At 44.0% G+C, this 18,054-nt stretch overlaps 1 protein-coding gene across 1 annotated transcript; it reads left to right on the top strand.

The window, feature by feature from the left end:
- The first annotated feature begins 4,526 nt into the window (after positions 1-4,526).
- Positions 4,527-5,832, top strand: gjb8 (gap junction protein beta 8). The gene has a single exon (XM_078544860.1). The coding sequence runs from the start codon at positions 4,541-4,543 to the stop codon at positions 5,327-5,329; it is 789 nt and encodes a 262-aa protein (XP_078400986.1). The 5' UTR covers positions 4,527-4,540; the 3' UTR covers positions 5,330-5,832.
- The last annotated feature ends 12,222 nt before the right edge of the window (positions 5,833-18,054 follow it).

An 18,054-nucleotide genomic window follows, 5' to 3' on the forward strand; every position in this document is an offset into this window, starting at 1 on the left:
CCACCGCACAATCATTGTGGAGACGAAGTCCCGCCTTCACATTGAGGATACCCTCCATTGTGTTGTGTGGCACTACCACCGTGCCAAATGGGATAGATTTTGAACAGATGTAGCAACTCAAGACTGGGCATCCATGAGGCGCTGTAGGCCATCAACAGCAACAGAATTGTACTCTAACACAATCTGTAACCTCATGGCCCGGCATATCCCCCACTCTAGCATTACCATCAAGCCAGGGGATCAACCCTGGTTCATTGAAGAGTGCAGGAGGCATGCCAGGAGCAGCACCAGGCATACCTAAAAATGAGGTGTCAACCTGGTGAAGCTATAACACAGGACTACTTGCGTACCAAACAGCATAAGCAGCAAGTGATAGACAGCTAAGAGATCCCACAACCAATGGATCAGATCTAAGCTCTGCAGCCCTGCCACATCCAGTCATGAATGGTGGTGGACAATTAAACAACTCACTGGAGGAGGAGGCTCCACAAATATCCCCATCCTCAATGATGGAGGAGCCCAGCACAGCAGTGCAAAGCATTCGCAACAACATTCAGCCAGAAGTGCTGAGTAGAAGATTCATCTCAGCCTCCTCCGGAGGTCCCCAGCATCACAGATGCCAGTTTTCAGCCAATTTGATTCACTCCACGTGAAATCAAGAAAGGCTGAAGGCACTGGATATTGCAAAGGCTATGGGCCCTGTCAACATTCCGGCAATAGTACTGAGGACTTGTGCTCCAGAACTTGCCACACCCCTAGCCAAGCTGTTCCAGTACAGCTACAAAACTGGCATCTATCCGGCTATGTGGAAAATTTCCCAGGTATGTCCTGTACATAAAAAACAGGACAAATCCAACCCTGCCAATTACCACCCCATCAGTCTCCTCACGATCATCAGTAAATTAATGGAAGGGGTTATCAACAGTGCTATCATGCGGCACTTGCTTAGCAATAACCTGCTCACTGATGCCCAGTTTGGGTTCCGTCAGGGCCACTCAACTACTGACCTCATTACAGCCTTGGTTCAAACATGGACAAAAGAGCTGAACTCCCGAGGTGAGGTGAGAGTGACTGCCTTTGACATCAAGGCAGCATTTGACTGAGTGTGGCATCAAGGAGCCTTAGCAAAACTGGAGTCAATTGGAATCAGAGGGAAAACTCGACATTGGTTGGAGTTATACCTAGCACAAAGGAAGATGGTTGTGGTTGTTGAAGGTCAGTCATCTCAGCTCCAGGACGTCACTACAGAGGTTCCTCAGGGTAGTGTCCTCGGCCCAGCCATCTTCAGCTGCTTCATCAGTGACCTTCCTTCCATCATAAGGTCAGAAGTGGGGATGTTCGCTGATGATTGCACAATGTTCAGCACCATTCGCGACTCCTCAGATACTGAAGCAGTCCATGTCCAAATGCAGCAAGACCTGGACAACATCTAGGCTTGGGCTGACAAGTGGCAAGTAACATTCGCACCACACAAGTGTCAGGCAATGACCATCTCCAACATGAGAGAATCCAACCATTGCCCCTTGATGTTCAATGGCATTACCCATCACTGAATCCCCCACTATCAACATCCTGGGGGTTACCATTGACCAGAAACTGAACTGGACTAGCCATATAAATACTGTGGCTACATGAGCAGGTCAGAGGCTAGGAATCGTGCGACGAGTAACTCACCTCCTGACTCCCCAAAGCTTGTCCACCATCTACAAAGCACAAGTCAGGAGTTTGATGGAATACTCTTCACTTGCCTGGATGCAGCTCCTACAACACTGAAGAAGCTAGACACCATCGAGGACAAAGCAGCTTGCTTAATTGGCACCACATCCACAACATTCACTCCCTCCACCACCATCGCACAGGAGCAGTAGTGTGTACCATCTACAAGATGCACTGCAGGAATTCATCAAGGCTCCTTCGACAGCACCTTCCAAACCCACGACCACTACCACCTAGGAGGACAAGGGGCAGCAGATAGATGGGAATACCATCAGCTGGAAATCCCCCTCCAAGTAACTCACCATCCTGACTTGGAAATATATTGCTGTTCCTTCACTGTTGCTGGGTCAAAATCCTGGATCTCCCTTCCTAACAGCACTGTGGGTGTACTGTACCACATGGACTGCAGCGGTTCAAGAAGGCAACTCACCACCACCTTCTCAAGGGTAACTAGGGATGGGCAATAAATGCTGGCCTAGCCAGCGAAGCCCATATCCTGTGAATGAATGAAAAAAAAAATTTAAATCTGAAGATTATAGGTTTTTCTTAGCCAAGGGTATTAGGATTGTCGAATCCAGGCAATTAATTAGAGTTAGGATAGTCATCAACCATGATCTTGTCAAATGGCAGAATGGGTTTGAGGAGCTGAATGTCCTACTCCTGCTCCCATGACCTTTGGTCATCTGGTGTGGTCAGGGTGGGTGAGTTGAAGGCTAAGTCGTGGGCCTTGCCAAAACAGTAATTTATAGCTCCAGGAGGAGGATGACGAGTGGCTGCCTCATTTCTAGCGCATTGTTCATTGCATTTCTGTGGCTTTGGAAGAGGAGGTCAGTGTTCATTGATATGTAAGAGACCTTCTGCAACCGTTAGGCACTGGCTGGGTATTGAGTGTATTTTAAATACTAACATTATAATAGTGTTGTTATTTCTGATGCTCTAATTAGTCATGTTTATTTTGGCCTATTTGATTAGCTACATGGAGTCCCACACATGCATTTACCATATTAATGAATTGTTTCTTTGGCCCATTAAAATAGGCCTAATCGGATAGTTTTTCACTTGAAGGGTCATGAGGACTCGAAACGTCAACTGTACTCTTCTCCGCCGATGCTGCCAGACCTGCTGAGTTTTCCCAGGTATTTTTGTTTCTGTTTTTGTTTTAGTTTTTCACTTGGAGCAGCCTCCAATTTCCTTCATCAGCAAATTCCTTGCAATGTGTGCGAGTAGGTGAACCCGTTCTATAACGTCCTTGTACTCTCAACACTGCGTCATTCAGGTGAGTCGCTATAAAAAGGGTTAGGTAGTGGCGGCAGCAGCAGATCATCATCGAGGGGAGGAAGCAATACAGCAGTCATCGGAACCGTTTAAGAGTTTTACTCCAAGGATTCGGAAATTGGATGCTTACCTTTCGCTAGTAAACCAGTGCGAATCTTTAGGAACTCCACTTGAAGTAAGTATGAGCGGGTGCACAAAATTCTTACATATTTGTGGCGACTTGGACTTCAGAAGGATGTTTTTTTTTACATAACTTTTAAGTAGCCGAGTGTCTGTCTGCCAAGAATCACTTTGATTTTTGAAATTTTAACATAGTGGTTGATATAAGAAATACGAATTTAGAAATTTTATCCACATCTGAGCTACTGAATTCCAATTTCAATTGGATATTTGTTACCTAAAATCGATGAGAATTCTTGTATAGAGACTGAATAATAAAATACTGATTTCACAATTCGGGAGGATAGTGTTTAGCACTAGTTCCTGTTTTTTTTTTCTATTTCGGTCTTATTCAACTTCTCGAAATTGAGATTTCCAAATCGGGTAAATAACAAGATATTCTCAACACTCAACACCCACTTGCAAACTTTTACTGCTTTTGAGTTTTGTACTTGCAGGCATGCACTTGATAAGGCGTGCTGAATATAACGGCGTGAAACCTAATCAGTTTTGTATTAACTGCGGAAGATTGATCTATTCACTTGTTAATGGTTCTAAACTATTAGAAGGGTTAATTCTAAGCGGAGAACAAGAAGTTCAATTGTTTTCTAAACTCGTGAGTAGTCTAAGCTTTTGCTACACTGGTGCCTTTTAAAGAAATCTGGCACTTTTCTGGCTGGAAGAGGTTGAAGATTTGGGTTTCTATTGGGTCTTGCCAAACCTGGGAGTTTAGGGTTATGCAAATAGTTGATATGTTTGTTCCTCTGAACAATAGGTCTGTCTAAACTTAGAAACCCGCAGACTTTGACCTAAATGGATTGTATGTATGTGCTACCTGTGCAACATGTTTCCAATATTTAACAATCTTAATTGATTAACGCGAAGCATGTCAATGTTTGGCCAAATGAGCTGAGCATCTCTCGTGATCTGGGCTCTACTTCGTGCGGTTGTTCAACCGGGTCATTAACCACTGCTTGAATATATTTTGCTGAGGAACAAGTCTCACTTCCATCCACCTAGAAACATATACGAACGGCTGAATTTTAAAGCAGAAATTATGCAAGCTTAGTGAATGCAAAAGGAGGTCCGCGGATAACTATCGATTCGCTGACTTTATAAAAGTTGAGAATGGGATTCTGAATGTTTTAAGGCCGCCAATAATAACCTACGCACTCCTTGTTTTTTCTGCATTTTAATCATGGGGCGGGGGGGAAATAGAAGAATTGGGATCTTCATCGTTAGTGAATGGGTTTAAGGGACAGGTCGAGCTCAAGTTATTGGCCTAAATCCTTGCGGCAGTATCGTTGTTGCTCGTACACTTCTTCAAATTGTACTTAACTCAAATGATTTGGTTTTACTTTAACTTTTCAGAACTGACTAAAACCGGAAGATGAACTGGGGACAACTGCACCTTATCCTGGGAGGTGTCAACAGGCACTCTACCAGCATCGGGAAAATCTGGCTCTCCGTAATCTTCGTTTTCCGAATCATGATCCTTGTGGTGGCGGCGGAGAGTGTTTGGGGCGATGAGCAGTCGGACTTTATCTGTAACACGCTGCAGCCTGGCTGCAAGAACGTGTGCTACGACCAATTCTTCCCAATGTCTCACATCAGGCTGTGGTGCCTCCAGGTCATCTTCATCTCTACCCCTGCCCTCTTGGTCTCCCTACATGTTGCATACAAACAGCACGAAGAGAAGAAATGCTTGGAAAAACGGCGGGGCTTATTGAAGAGGGAGGAAATCGATGCCTTGAGGAAACAGAAAATGCGGATCGTCGGTGCTTTTTGGTGGACCTATGTCATCAGCATCATCTTCCGAATCATCTTTGAAATCGTTTTCACCTACATGCTGTACTTCCTGTATGGGGGCTTTCAGATGGCCCGACTGGTGAAGTGTAGCGCCTCCCCCTGCCCCAATATCGTGGACTGTTTTATTTCCAGACCCACGGAGAAGACGGTGTTCATCATTTTCATGACCGTAGTTTCTGGGGTCTGCGCGCTGTTAAACGTGGCCGAATTGTTTTATCTGTTGGTGAAAGCTTGCGTGAGGCAATCGTGTCGGAGGCATCACCCCAACCACCCCTCCAGGAGCGCGGAGAACCAGCAGAACGAAATGAATGAGCTTTTGTCCATCGATGCCAAACACCAGAAAGTGGCCTTGGAGCTGAAAACCTCGTGAATGCGCTGAATAAGCTCGGCATGGTCAGTGTTAACGGCGTGACCCGTGTCGGATGATCCAAACATGAATGTAATGTGAAAATTGTGACGATAACCTGGGTAAATGAAATGAACCACTTTCAAGTATAATATTGCCCCTTCTGTATGATTCTAGTACTTGGACGTTTTTAAATACCAGGCAGTTACTCCAAGCGCACAACTTGCACTAATTTGACCACATTTACCAATGTTGTATTCACAAGCGATGTTCGAGGTATTAAATACACGATCAGTGGTGGACCGTGAAACTGGCAGCAGCTGTTCTATTGGATTTTTCTCTCCTCGTATCGCATGTATATCATCACTGCTAGCGGATTAACCAAACCCAAGCCACTTCTAAAACCATGTGTTAATAATTTAATTGTCGCTTATCATTGGATCGTGAATTGTATCAAAACGTCACATCAAACGCGCTACTCGGCGTCACTGCTGCAACGGAGGATCCTGACCCGTGGCCACCGGGTGGCGCGCGTTCCTACCAATTCGTAATTTTTCTGCTTTTTTAAAAAATTATAAAACAATAAAATTGTTCTACATTTATTGCACGTTGTCACCAACTTGACCATTATCTCTAGCTGCCGAAGGGGGAAATTAATCTTTTTTTTTGATTACTTCCCAAAGCACGCAACTTGTACGGATAAGCTAAATGGTCTGGTCGTCTTTCAGAGGCGCAAAGAGAACACTCGCTTTATGGTTTACAACCCCTCACTACACTGTTGTCATTCTAGGTTGTATTCGTTTCAAGATTGAATACAACATGACCAAGGCAAGAGCAATGATCTCCCTGACTCATTGTAGGGTATTCAAGTTTGAATACCATTTTTAAACTGCTTTCTATTTGATTAAATTGTAGTGATACACCATAGGATACGCACTTGCACTTGTTGCTAAATTCCACACTTCATGGGTAGGAATACATAATCTAACCAACACTATTTAGCCATATTTCTTCAAGGTATAACGTGTTCTGTGGACTGCTCCAATTCTATTTACATTGACATTATTTATTCCCAGATAGTAGAATGCTGTTCTAGATACTTCCTATTAATCTATATGATTACACTTGTCTACAGGTATATTGATTTCTGAATAAAGTTACATTTATTGCCCAGAGAAGATGCTAGTCAAACAACAAAACAGACCGTTTAGTCCCTCGAACATGTTTCATCAATGGCAAAACAAGGCAGATCAGCCATAATCTTGATCATGTAACCCTTTTCAGTTGACCTGGTCTCAACTTTTTAGGTGGAGGGGTAAGGTGGGAGATGGAACTTAAAAGGTAGATATCAAAGCAGTTTTTTAAGATTAGGTCTAATTTGTTAAAATGAGATCCTCAACTTCCCACCAGAGGAAAGATTTTTAATCCTGCATTGACTTGTGGCCCAAATCCCAGAAGGAGGCTGTTTTTGGCCCACAATCTGTGGCCAAAAAATCTAGCAAGTATAATCTTGATCTGTAGACCAGTAGGTTATAGCATTTCCCCCTTGATTGGGTATCACTAGCTAGGCTAGCATTTGTTGCCCATCCCTAATTGCCCTCAAGGTGGCCCTTGAACCACTGCAGTCTAGGGTGTGGTACATTTAGTGTTAGCAAGTTTCAGAATTTTTATCTAAATGATAAAGGAACAGCTAGACGGTTAAGTCAGGATGTGTGGGGCTTGGAGGGGAACTTACAGGTGGTGTTCCCATCTGCTACACTTCTAGTTGGTAGAGGTAATAGGTTTGGAAGGTGCTGCCACAGAAACTTAGGTTGCTGCAATGCATCTTATAGAAAGTACTGCTGCCACTATTGGAGGGAGTGAATGGTGGATGAGGTGCCAGTCAAGCAGGCTTCTTCTGCCTAGATGGTGTCAAGCTTCAAGTGTTGGAGCTGCACTCATCCAGGCAAGTGGAGAGTATTCCATCACTCCTGACATCACTTTGTAGATGTACACCGGCTTCAGTGAGGTGATGAGTTACTCTGCAGAATTCCAGCCTCTTGACCTGGTCTTGTAGCCACACTATTTGGATGATTGGTCTGGTTCAGTTTCTGGTTAATAGTAACCCCCACCCAGGGATGTGAATGGTACATATGCAATTAAGGGGCTTTTTGCCTCTACACCCTTACAAGCAATAAATTTCTGATTTTCACCATCCTCAAGATGGAAAATTACTTGACTCCCTCTAATACTTCAAACTGGTGATTTTTGTCTACTAACAAGTCCTTCCTTTTTTACACCAAGACCCCTGGATTTTATACACCAGTAAGCCTTCCCCCAACCCTTTTTCTCAAAAAAAACAATCCCAGCCTAGATAATCTCTATTCCTGGCAACCTCTCTATCTGCAAATGATTGCAGATCCCAAGAGTCATTTAACCAAGCGATGAAGGAACAATGCATACCAAATCAGGATGCTAAGATATTTTTGGGGAATATCCTCCCTGAAGTTATTGCCTTCTCCTAGAAGGGTATTGGCAAATAGTGTATAAATTAAATGGAATTTGCTGCAGTCTCTTGGGGTTGATCAAACTACTTTCCTGGATGTTGCTGGAACCATAGCCAGAGTATCTATGACATAAGACTCAGCAGAGGAGTGGAGTTATTTTAAGATTGAGTGGCAAGTTATAGATCAAGGCTAAGTACTGAGTGTATGGTTGGTCTAATTAAGCCTATGGTCAATGGTACTATTGTTGGTGGGGAACTTGGCAATACTAATATCGCAGGTTAGCAGAAATGACTTCTTGAAGGTTATTTCCTGGTATTTAAAATTTTATTTGCATTGCTTTTCAGCGTGCTCAACTGAAATGGCTGTATAACTCTCCAGGTAACATGTAGGCACAAACTTGACAAGCTACTCTTTTTCTGGTATACTGTTTTGGTCCATGTTTGGTCAGTCGGTGACTGCTGCTATTAGCCCAATCACCTTAGGCTGCACATTGTGGGTGCTGGATCCCAGCTAAATGCTGGTAACATTTCATTTGTTATATTGGTCAGCCTGTTGTAGACTGACATGGATGGGCCTGCAGTTAAAACTCTAGGCAGAGGGGAAAGCTTCACCAATATGGATTATTAATATTTTATTGCACAAGAACAGGGAGGTACATTACTTTTTGGTGAAAGCAGGTGGGAATATTGTAGCATTTTTACTTTTAGCATATTTCTAAAAGTTCTCTCAGCACATACCACTTTCATTTTGGATCCTCCATTTTAGCTGGTGGTATAACATGTGAACCAACACTAATGGAGGTAGGAATCTTGTGCTATTTGATTTTGGTGTTTGGGATTCATGATCTGACAGTAACAGTTCAAATTTAGGTGGGTGAGCAGGTTCTAGAAAAACTAAATTTTAATCAACCTAATATTGCAAGATGTGAAGCTTTTATTTTAACTAAAAGATGGATAGGCTATTGAGGAACTAACCATAACCTGTTGCTCATGTATGGTTTAAAAAAAAGTTTGGCAAGAACTGCAAAGAATTTTGGGAAGGGTTTTTCAATAGTAATTTCTACATTCAACTGATCTTCTGATATGACAGTCAGTCAGATAATAGTTTATGCTGACAACTTTTGCTTTATTGTGGGACTCCCCTGAACAAAACATGTAAATAAATATCTTGTACAATGAATTTCTCAAAGTCAGGACCCATCTGAAGTACTTTACAGGGAATGATGCACTTTTGAAGTATAGTCACTAACATGGCAAAACATAACCTGCCAGCCAATTTGCACACAGCAAGATACCAATAAACACAAGACCTGAACCTTTAATGTTAGATAAAATATTGCTCAGGACACCAGAGAAAACCCTCAGTGCCATGGGGTCTTGGTTTAATCTCAGCTGAAAGACACCACATTTACTTCAACATAATGCTGAGGGTCGATATTTAAGTGTAGTTTTAAAACTTCCAGGCAGTCAACTTTTAATGGAATGTGGTTGTTAGTATCTGCTTTCTTTTGCCCTTAGGTTAATTTTATATATAAACATGAACATTTTTGACTTGACAAAAGTTGTGGCATCGGTTACTGGCTGAGGCTGCAGAAGAAACTAGAGGTAGTGCTCAAAATGCTATCAATGAGATATGGTGTATGAGCTGATTTTTGGGGGGGGGGAGAAATTGAAAGATGGGCACCAGCATGACCCTAGCTTGGCTTTACAATTGCCATGGTTTCAAAATCTGCAATTGCATATCTAGTGCCTGATTGCACAGGATAACAGTAATTCAGTGAATATATACCCCAGTGCCCTCATTAAAGGTGAGGCTCTGCAGACTACCTACTTTTCAGATCTGGTTACATGTCTGGCAGCCACTTCTATAAGGCTTTGTCTATTAATGCAAAAGTGACTATAAATGGATCCAAAATATGTCTGGTAGGTAACTAATCTTGCTCTTCATGTGAAAGGCTTGATGCTCTTCTTCCCATACCCAATTTTGGGCATGTACAAATTCATTACAGATGGAATTACTTATGTCATTGACACTTGACTTTTTCATGACGGCAAAGCACTGTGAATGCTAGAAATCTGAAATAAAAACTGAGCGCTGCGAATACCCAGCTGGTCTGGCAGCTTTTTCGGAGAGAAACAGGTAACAGCTGAAATGTTAACTGTTTCTCTCTCCATAGATGCTGCCAGACGGCTGTGGAGTATTTCCAGTTAAACAATCCTGGAGTAATCTGATTCTGATGCCTTTTTGGTTGATTGCGACACACTTTTTTTCTCTCTACTTCCTGGTATAGATTTGCAGAAATTTTAAAGAAATAGTCAAACTTATGCACCAGATCCATGGATATGGAATATTTAATGGGTCAGTGATTTTCCTAATCCTATGCAATGATGTGTAAGTAGACTGCATCCAGTGGAAGACTTAAGTTCAAACAGCATTCAATAAGATTCCAAGGTTGAAAATGCCCTTGTTCAATCTGAGGCAATGATTGGAGAGGAGAGCGGAGTCTGTGATCAGGAAACAGATTTGTGCCAGAGACTAGGCTATTTTTTTCTCAATGTTTAACTGAGAAATTTTAATGTAAGATTGGATGTTGGACAAACTCTGATAAAACAGAAGTGTTGGAGTGGTGGGGAGAGAGTTTGCATATATGTAGAAGCTGCCCCTAGGCTTTTAATAGTTGCCAGGGCCAGCCTGTAGATATGAGGGAGAGACTCAGATTTTCATAAATGGGACCAAATAAGGGCAGTTTGCATGGCTTTGGGGAAGATTGCTGTGGTTGGCTGTCAAAAGAACTGTAGAAACCAAGAATGATAGTGTACCATGAAAGTAATTTTTGACTTGGTATGGTGCTCAATCTGCCTTTTGGAGAATAAAGTGCATGAGAAGTAACATGCAAGATTGCAGTATCCAGTTTGTAGCAGTGGTTTCATTGTTACAATAAAAGCAGAAAATAGTGGATATGGACAGGGAAATGGGGAAAGAATGGTTAAAGGGAACAGAGGGCTGATGCTATAGCAATAGGGAATGGTATTGGGACAAGCCAAGAACTTGCACCAGTTAAACACTAGGAAGACAACCAATCATTTTTAACCCCTGCCACAATCTCTTCATTTTTATGCTTGCTTAAAATCCATTTCCTCTTTAACTTTGCTAATTCTGATTTGAAAGTTCAATGATCTGAAGTGTTTAATTCTTTCTATATCTCTACAAATTCTGCCTGACATGCTGAGTATTTCCAGCATATTTTTTTTTGTTTCAAATTTCCAGTATCTGCAGTATTTTGCTTTTGGCATTGTTATAATGCTTTAAATCAATGCATGATATGGTTAGATATTGGGCAGTAAAGGTAAACACTTAATGCATGTAAAATCCATGTGCATCAAAGACTAATGAAGCTGAAACTGAGGATATTTAAAGCAGATCCATCATTTGTGCACTAACTTTCAAAGCACAACCATAAATACCCAATATATTTGAGGTAAACTCTAGGAAACTTGTTTGCAAAGTCTTTAAGATTAACAATAGAAATCATTACATATTTAGTGAAATAGCATAAAGGATTAATCATACTTGATTGACAAACACTATGGGTGAAGGATACATTTTAACAGCTTTGAGACTGCTCTGGTTAAGATTGCAAGTAATAAGATGAATGAGTACAGGATATGTATTTCCATAAATGGTATCTGTACCTACCTCTACTTGGGCTGCATTAAATTCTACCCTGATGGGGAGCAGGGTGGGGTCTTGTAGTATCATGCAGAATAGCCTTATTTTGGAGGCCTAACACTGGAACTCTGGGCTGAATTTTTAGGAGGCAGTGATACACCATGGAAGCTGTAAGAAGGCAATTGAGATATTTGTATGCATCTGACTGGAAGTAAATGTTGCCTTCCAAATTAGATGTGTGGTGCATGGGGATTATGGGCTGTCCGATTCCCTGACCATTCAAAGGTGACAGTATACAGGCGAGACCCTCTGCTTCTTAGGGGAAGGTCATCTGTTGTGGAGCTGCCTTCCATTGGACTAGAAACTTTTTTTTTGCTGAAAGAGAGAGGACCAGCAAACTTAAGGTGAGGGGTAGCTCGGTGCGGTAACTGTAGTGCCTTTCCCTCCAAGGGCAACAGCCAATAAAGTGGGAGTGAGCAAGATATGGGACTCATCCAGTCCTCCTAGACCCCCAAACAGTGGAGTAGTGGAAGGGTGGACCGAACACCAATGGTGGCACAGCAGCAGCAAGAGGTGCAACCTATGGCTGGATAGGCCACAGAAGGACACCAGAGAGAATGTCAATGGGAGCAAATCTGAAGATGGGTCATGCTAGACTGTTTAGGAGCAGTATCTCCAGATATGAAGTACCAGAGAAAATTATGCCTATGAAGGGAGTCCATCACTGACCTCTGATGCTACAGGATGACTTGCGATCAATGGGACTCGGTGAGCATCCAGTGCTGGTGATACTTGAAAACTGCAGTGCTGAATTTCTACACCTTTGGCCCCATCCAGAGATCCACCTGGGACATATGTTGGATATCCCAGGCAGCTGCATACTGCTGCATTAAGGAGGTGACCATTGCTCTGTTTAAGACAGTTGGTGAGTTTATGCTCTACAACACTGAGCAATACGTGTGGTGTATTAGCTTTGGGGCCATTGCATGGTATAATCCATTGCACTCTTGTGGCCTTGGACCAGCCTGCATCCTTCATCAACAGGAAGGGCTTCTACTCAAATGTCCAACTGGTATATGACCACTGAAAGTACAACCTGCATGTGTGGGCCTGCCTTCCAGGGAGCACTCATGAAGCATATGTGCTCCGTAACGCCAAGCTGTTGTTCGAGCCCCTCACATGCCTCCATGGATGGATTCTTTGACAGGGAGTACCCTCTCTCTGATGCCAGTGAGGAGCCCTCAGGCGGTAAAGGGGTGAGGTCTTCCATCCAGAGAACTTGGAGGAAACTCACTTCTTTTCTGACGAGGAGGAGGTGGATCAGAGGAGGCAGGACATCAATATCAGCCACCTGCACCAGACAAAAGAGCCTTTGTGGCACTTGCTAGGGAAGCTCATGACAACTTAATTCACGACCACTTTCAAAAGGCTTGAGACCCTTGACCTACCTGCTGTATAACAAAAAAATGCCCCTATATGGCAGCTCACTGGTACTTATCAATGTCCATTGATCTCACACACTCCCTCCCTCCCTTCATCTTCATCCCTACAAGTGGGCAAATGTGGGTCCAGGAGTTCATATGAACACATGAATTTGGAGCAGGCCACTCAGCCCCTCGAGCCTGCTCTGCCATTCAATAAGATCACGGCTGATTTAATTTTAACCTTAACTCCACATCCCTGCCTACCCTCCTCCTCCCCACCCCCAATAACCTTTCACCTCTATCTACCTCTCCCTTAAACATATTTTGAGGACGAGAGTTCCAAAGTGTCCCAACCCTCTGGGGGGGGGAGAAAAAATTTCTCATCCGTCTTAAAACAGTGACCCCCTAGTTCTTGATTCTCACTCACAAGAGAAAACATCCTCTTCACATCCACCCTGTCGGTCCCCCCAGGATCTTACATGTTTCAATCAAGTTACTTCGTATCAGCTGCAGTTCTGAAGAATAAAAGCTGAGCCTGTCCAGCCTTCCCTCATAAGACAAGCCACCCATTCTAGGTGTTAGTTAATAAATCTTCTCTAAACTACTTACAATGCATTTACATCTTTCTTTAAATAAGGAGACCAATACTGTACACAGTACTCAAGACATGGCCTCACCAAAGCCCTGTATAACTGAAGCATAACCTCCTACTCTTGTATTTAATTCCCCTTACAATAAATGATAACATTCTATTAGCTTTGCTAATTACTTGTGAAACCTGGCATACTAATCTTTTGTGGTTCGTGCATTTGGACACCAGATCCCTCTGCATCTTGGAGCACGTTGTCAGTCAGAAATCATCAGTCACTGAATAGAGGATGCAGAAAAAAAAATAATGCAATTTAATGATACACAAAGCCCAATTAGTAACATTTAAAGTTTAAATACCCATGCCACCCTAGTGCATCTAGGTGCTATTTCTATGTCCCCTCAAGTGCTCCAACAAGATGTGGCCTTGGCAACAGCAGCTGAGGTGGAGACAGGCTGCTAACCGCAATATCCCAGGGCCTGAGAAGACTCTGACGGCTATCCTCTGGGTGCCAAGTGTTGGTGGGTGCCCATAAGTTAAGGGGCTCCTGCACTGGTGTAACTGCCTCCCTTGTGGCCGATTCCACTCGAGGCGGTTGAGTCACTGGCAGAGGGGCTGAGGAGCGCCTGTCCATCCTCAGAACACCTTGAGAGGACTCCCAAGATGGGGCAAGCTGCCACTCATTCTCTCTCTCGGCACAATAGCACCTCTCTTTCTACCAAAGATTGGGGGGGGTGTGGGGGCACCCGGAGGGAATTCTAGATGCCTTGGATTCCCTCTCACCTGGTCATTGCTGCATAGAGTTCATGGTCAGGGTGATGGTGTGCAGGTCCAGGGGCATAACTGGCAGCTACTGAGTGGTCTGCTGAGATCTGCATGGAAGAATACAAACAATTAGGGCCTTCTGTTCCCTCCTCACATCCATGCCTGACATTTGCTTCCTTTCTGCCCAGAGGTGTACACCAAGCTTGAGGCCTCCTCAATCTCATCGCACGACTCTCTGATCTCACCAGCAGCTATGGTCCGGCCACCCGGTTCTCCAGCGAGGTCAAGAGCCTCTTCCTCAGCGTGTGCCAGGGTTCGTATGTCCACCCATTGTAGCCATTTCCCTGGTATTGTGGGCTCTTTTCTCCTGCAAGCAAATGGGCAGAGTGAGTCTCCACAACATGATCATCTGCCACCCTACTTGGCTGGTGTCCCTCAGGCACATGCTGGGGGCTACCATCTGCTCTCATGGGACTTGAACATTAGTGACAAGGCAGCTGCCTGGCACCCAAATGCAGTCATTCCTTATACGGAGTTGCTGCTGGGTCATACAAAACGTTCACTTGCCTAGGCTGACACCTCCCACATTGAGACCTATCATGTGCTGCCCACTGGACAGCCACAGCATGCTCATCATTCACCCTGGCAATATGAAGGAGGTCATTGACCCGCTTCTGACACAGGACCCAGGTACGCTGCTATGTCTGTCCAGTCTTTCTTGGTCAAGCGGAGAAATCTCTTCTTGCCATCTGCTGGGAACAGCACCTCCTGCTGTCCCCGGATATCCTGGAGAAGAACCAGCAGGAAGGCTGAACCCAGGAGCTACGCTTTGCCTGCTCTGTGACATTTCACTGGTAACAGCCTCCTTGTCTGTTCAATGGAGCGAGGGCTACAGAGATGAAGGCTGTTGATTTGGGAAATTATGCATCTACGCTTTGGAGATGAAGGCTGCTGGTCTGTGCTCAAAGGTGGGTGCTTGCAGCTGCTGGCATGATGTTGTGGAAAGCTTTGAGGCACTGCAGACAAGTCTGGCTGCTGTTTAAAAATACTCCCAGACCTGTGCTCCCATCGCCCTACACTGGAGTCAGTGCCTTCCTGCCAACTCCTGGCACTTGATTAGGCACTCCTGTGCCTCCACCTTCTTATTTGGCCAACTGCTGTATGATCATGTTTGGCCAGCTGCTTCTGCCCTAAATGGCAATACTGCCCACTTTTGGGTCTGCTGCCAGGACCCACACCACTGACATTAAAATCCATCCAAAGCCTCTTCAACAGTTCCATAAGCATTATTTCTAAGTGCTCTCTCATGCACTTGCACACACTGAGTAGCTGATTCCATCCTCACAGACACCTTTCAAAGCTACTATAATTATCCACATATTCATATTTGTAAAAACACACTCCAGACCCCCTGAATTACCACCCTATCTCTAACTTTATCCCTGCAAAGGTCCTTGCATGTGTTATTGCCTCTCAGATCCCAGTTCACCCCTTTGGCCCTGTTTAAATCCCTTCCATCAGGATTTCTGCACATTTGATTGCAGAGCTCTGAGATGAAGGCTGAGGGGGATCTGGGCGTCCCAGTGCATGAATTGCAAAAGGTTTGTATGCAGGTACAGCAAGTGATTAGTAAAGCTAATAGAATGTTATTGTTTATTGTGAGGGGAATTGAACACAAAAGTAGAGAGGTTATGCTTCTGTTTATAGGGCACTGGTGGGACCACATCTGGAATACTGTGTACAGTATTGGTCTCTTTATTTAAGGAAGGATGTAAATGAGTTGTAAGCAGTTTAGAGAAGGTTTACTAGACTAATACCTGGGATGGGCAGGTTGTCTTATGAGGAAAGGTTGGACAGGCTAGGCTTGTATCCGCTGAAGTTTAGAAGGGTAAGAGGCGACTTGATTGAAACATATGAAATCCTGAGGGACTTGACAGGGTGGATGTGGAGAGGATGTTTCCTCTTGGGGGAGAATCTAGAACTAGGGGTCACTGTTTAAAAATAAGGGGCTGCCCATTTAAGGCAGGTGAGGATGTTTTTTCTCTGAGGGTTGAGAAACTTTGGAACCCTCTTCCTCAAAAGGTGGTGGAAGCAGAGTCCTTGAATACTTTTAAGGCAGAGGTAGATAGATTCTTGATAAGCAAGGGGGTGAAAGGTAATCAGTATAGGTGGGAATGTGGAGTTGAGGTTACAATCAAATCAGCCATGATCTTATTGAATAGCGGAGGAAGATAGAGGGGCTGAGTGGCCTACTCCTCCTAATTTTATGTTCATATCTCTTGTTACCAAAGCACTCAAAACTAATGTCATGACCAACATTGTCTGAGTGTAAACATGCTAAGTTATCCTTTCTTATCCTTTTTGACCTCTCTGAAACCTTTGATTGAGTTAATCATGTAATTATCCTCTAATATCTGTTCTTTGTCCATCTCCATGGAATTGCCCTTTACTGCTTCTGTTTCTACCTATCCTGACCAGACCATCTTTACCAATGGCTTTTCTCCTTACCTCACCACCATCAGCTGTAGTTACCAAGGAACTATCCTCATCCCCTCCCCTTCAGTTGCATGTTGTCCCTTGGTAACATCACTCACAGGTATGAGGTCAGCTCCCACATGCATTTCAATGATTTATAGCTCTGCCTTTCTCAATCCCTTCACTACTCTGTGTCTCCAGATTGCGTGTCTGACATCCAGCCTTGGGTGAGTCATAAATTCAGCTAACTAAGCATACAATTTCCATTAAAACATATGTACCCATACCACCAATTCTGTCCAACTTCCCAGCTGTTGTCTTGGACAAAAGAAGTCCGTTCACTTGCCAGTACACCTGATTTCACTTATCTGTATTGCCTGCAGGACACTAATATTCCAATTTGAAGCTACCCTGTTTGTTTAAAGTTCCCTTTTGCCCCTTCCTATCTCTAACTAGATACAACAAAGGCTATGGGCCCTGGCAACATCCCGTCTGTAGTGCCGAAGATTTACGTTCTGGAACAAGCCGTGCCCCAGCCAAGCTGTTCCAGTACAGCTACAACACTTTGTCTACCCAACAATGTGGAAAATTGTCCAGGTATGTCCTGTTCACAAAAAGCAGGACAAATTCAATCCAGCAATTAGCACCCCATCTGTCTATTCATCAGCAAGTGATGGAAGATGTCATTGACAGTGCTATCATACAGCATTTACACAGCAACTACCTGCTCAATGATGCTCAGTTTGAGTTCTGCCGGGGCACTTGGCTCCCTACTTCATTACAGCCTTGGTTAAAAACATGGACAAAGGAGCTGAATTCCAGAGGTAAAGTAGAGTGACTACCCTTGACATCGAGGCTGCACTTGGCCAAGTGTGGCATCAAGGAGCCGTAGCAAAATTTAAGTCAGTGGGAATCCGGGGAAAAACTTTCCACTGGTTGGAGTCATACCTAGTACAAAGGAAGATGGTGATACTTGTTGCAGCCAATCATCTCAGCCCCAGGAGATCACTGCAGGAGTTCCTCAGGGTAGTGTGCTAAGGCCAACCATCTTCAACTACTTCATCAATGACATTCCCACCACACCCTCCCACCCCTCACCCACGCCCCCTCCCCCCCCACCACCCCCCACCCCCCGCCAAAACCACCATCATAATGCCAGAGTGGGGATGTTCACTGATGATTGCACAGTGTCCAGTATGTTTGCAACTCTTCAGATACTGTAGTATTCCATGCCCATATGCAACAAGATCTGGGCAACTTTCAAGCTTGGGCTGATAAATGGCAAGTATCATTTGCACCACACAAGTGCCAGACAATGAACATCTTCAACAAAGAGAATAA

Source organism: Cetorhinus maximus, chromosome 7 (assembly GCF_964194155.1).
Source record: "Cetorhinus maximus chromosome 7, sCetMax3.hap1.1, whole genome shotgun sequence".
Lineage (NCBI taxonomy): Eukaryota > Metazoa > Chordata > Chondrichthyes > Lamniformes > Cetorhinidae > Cetorhinus > Cetorhinus maximus.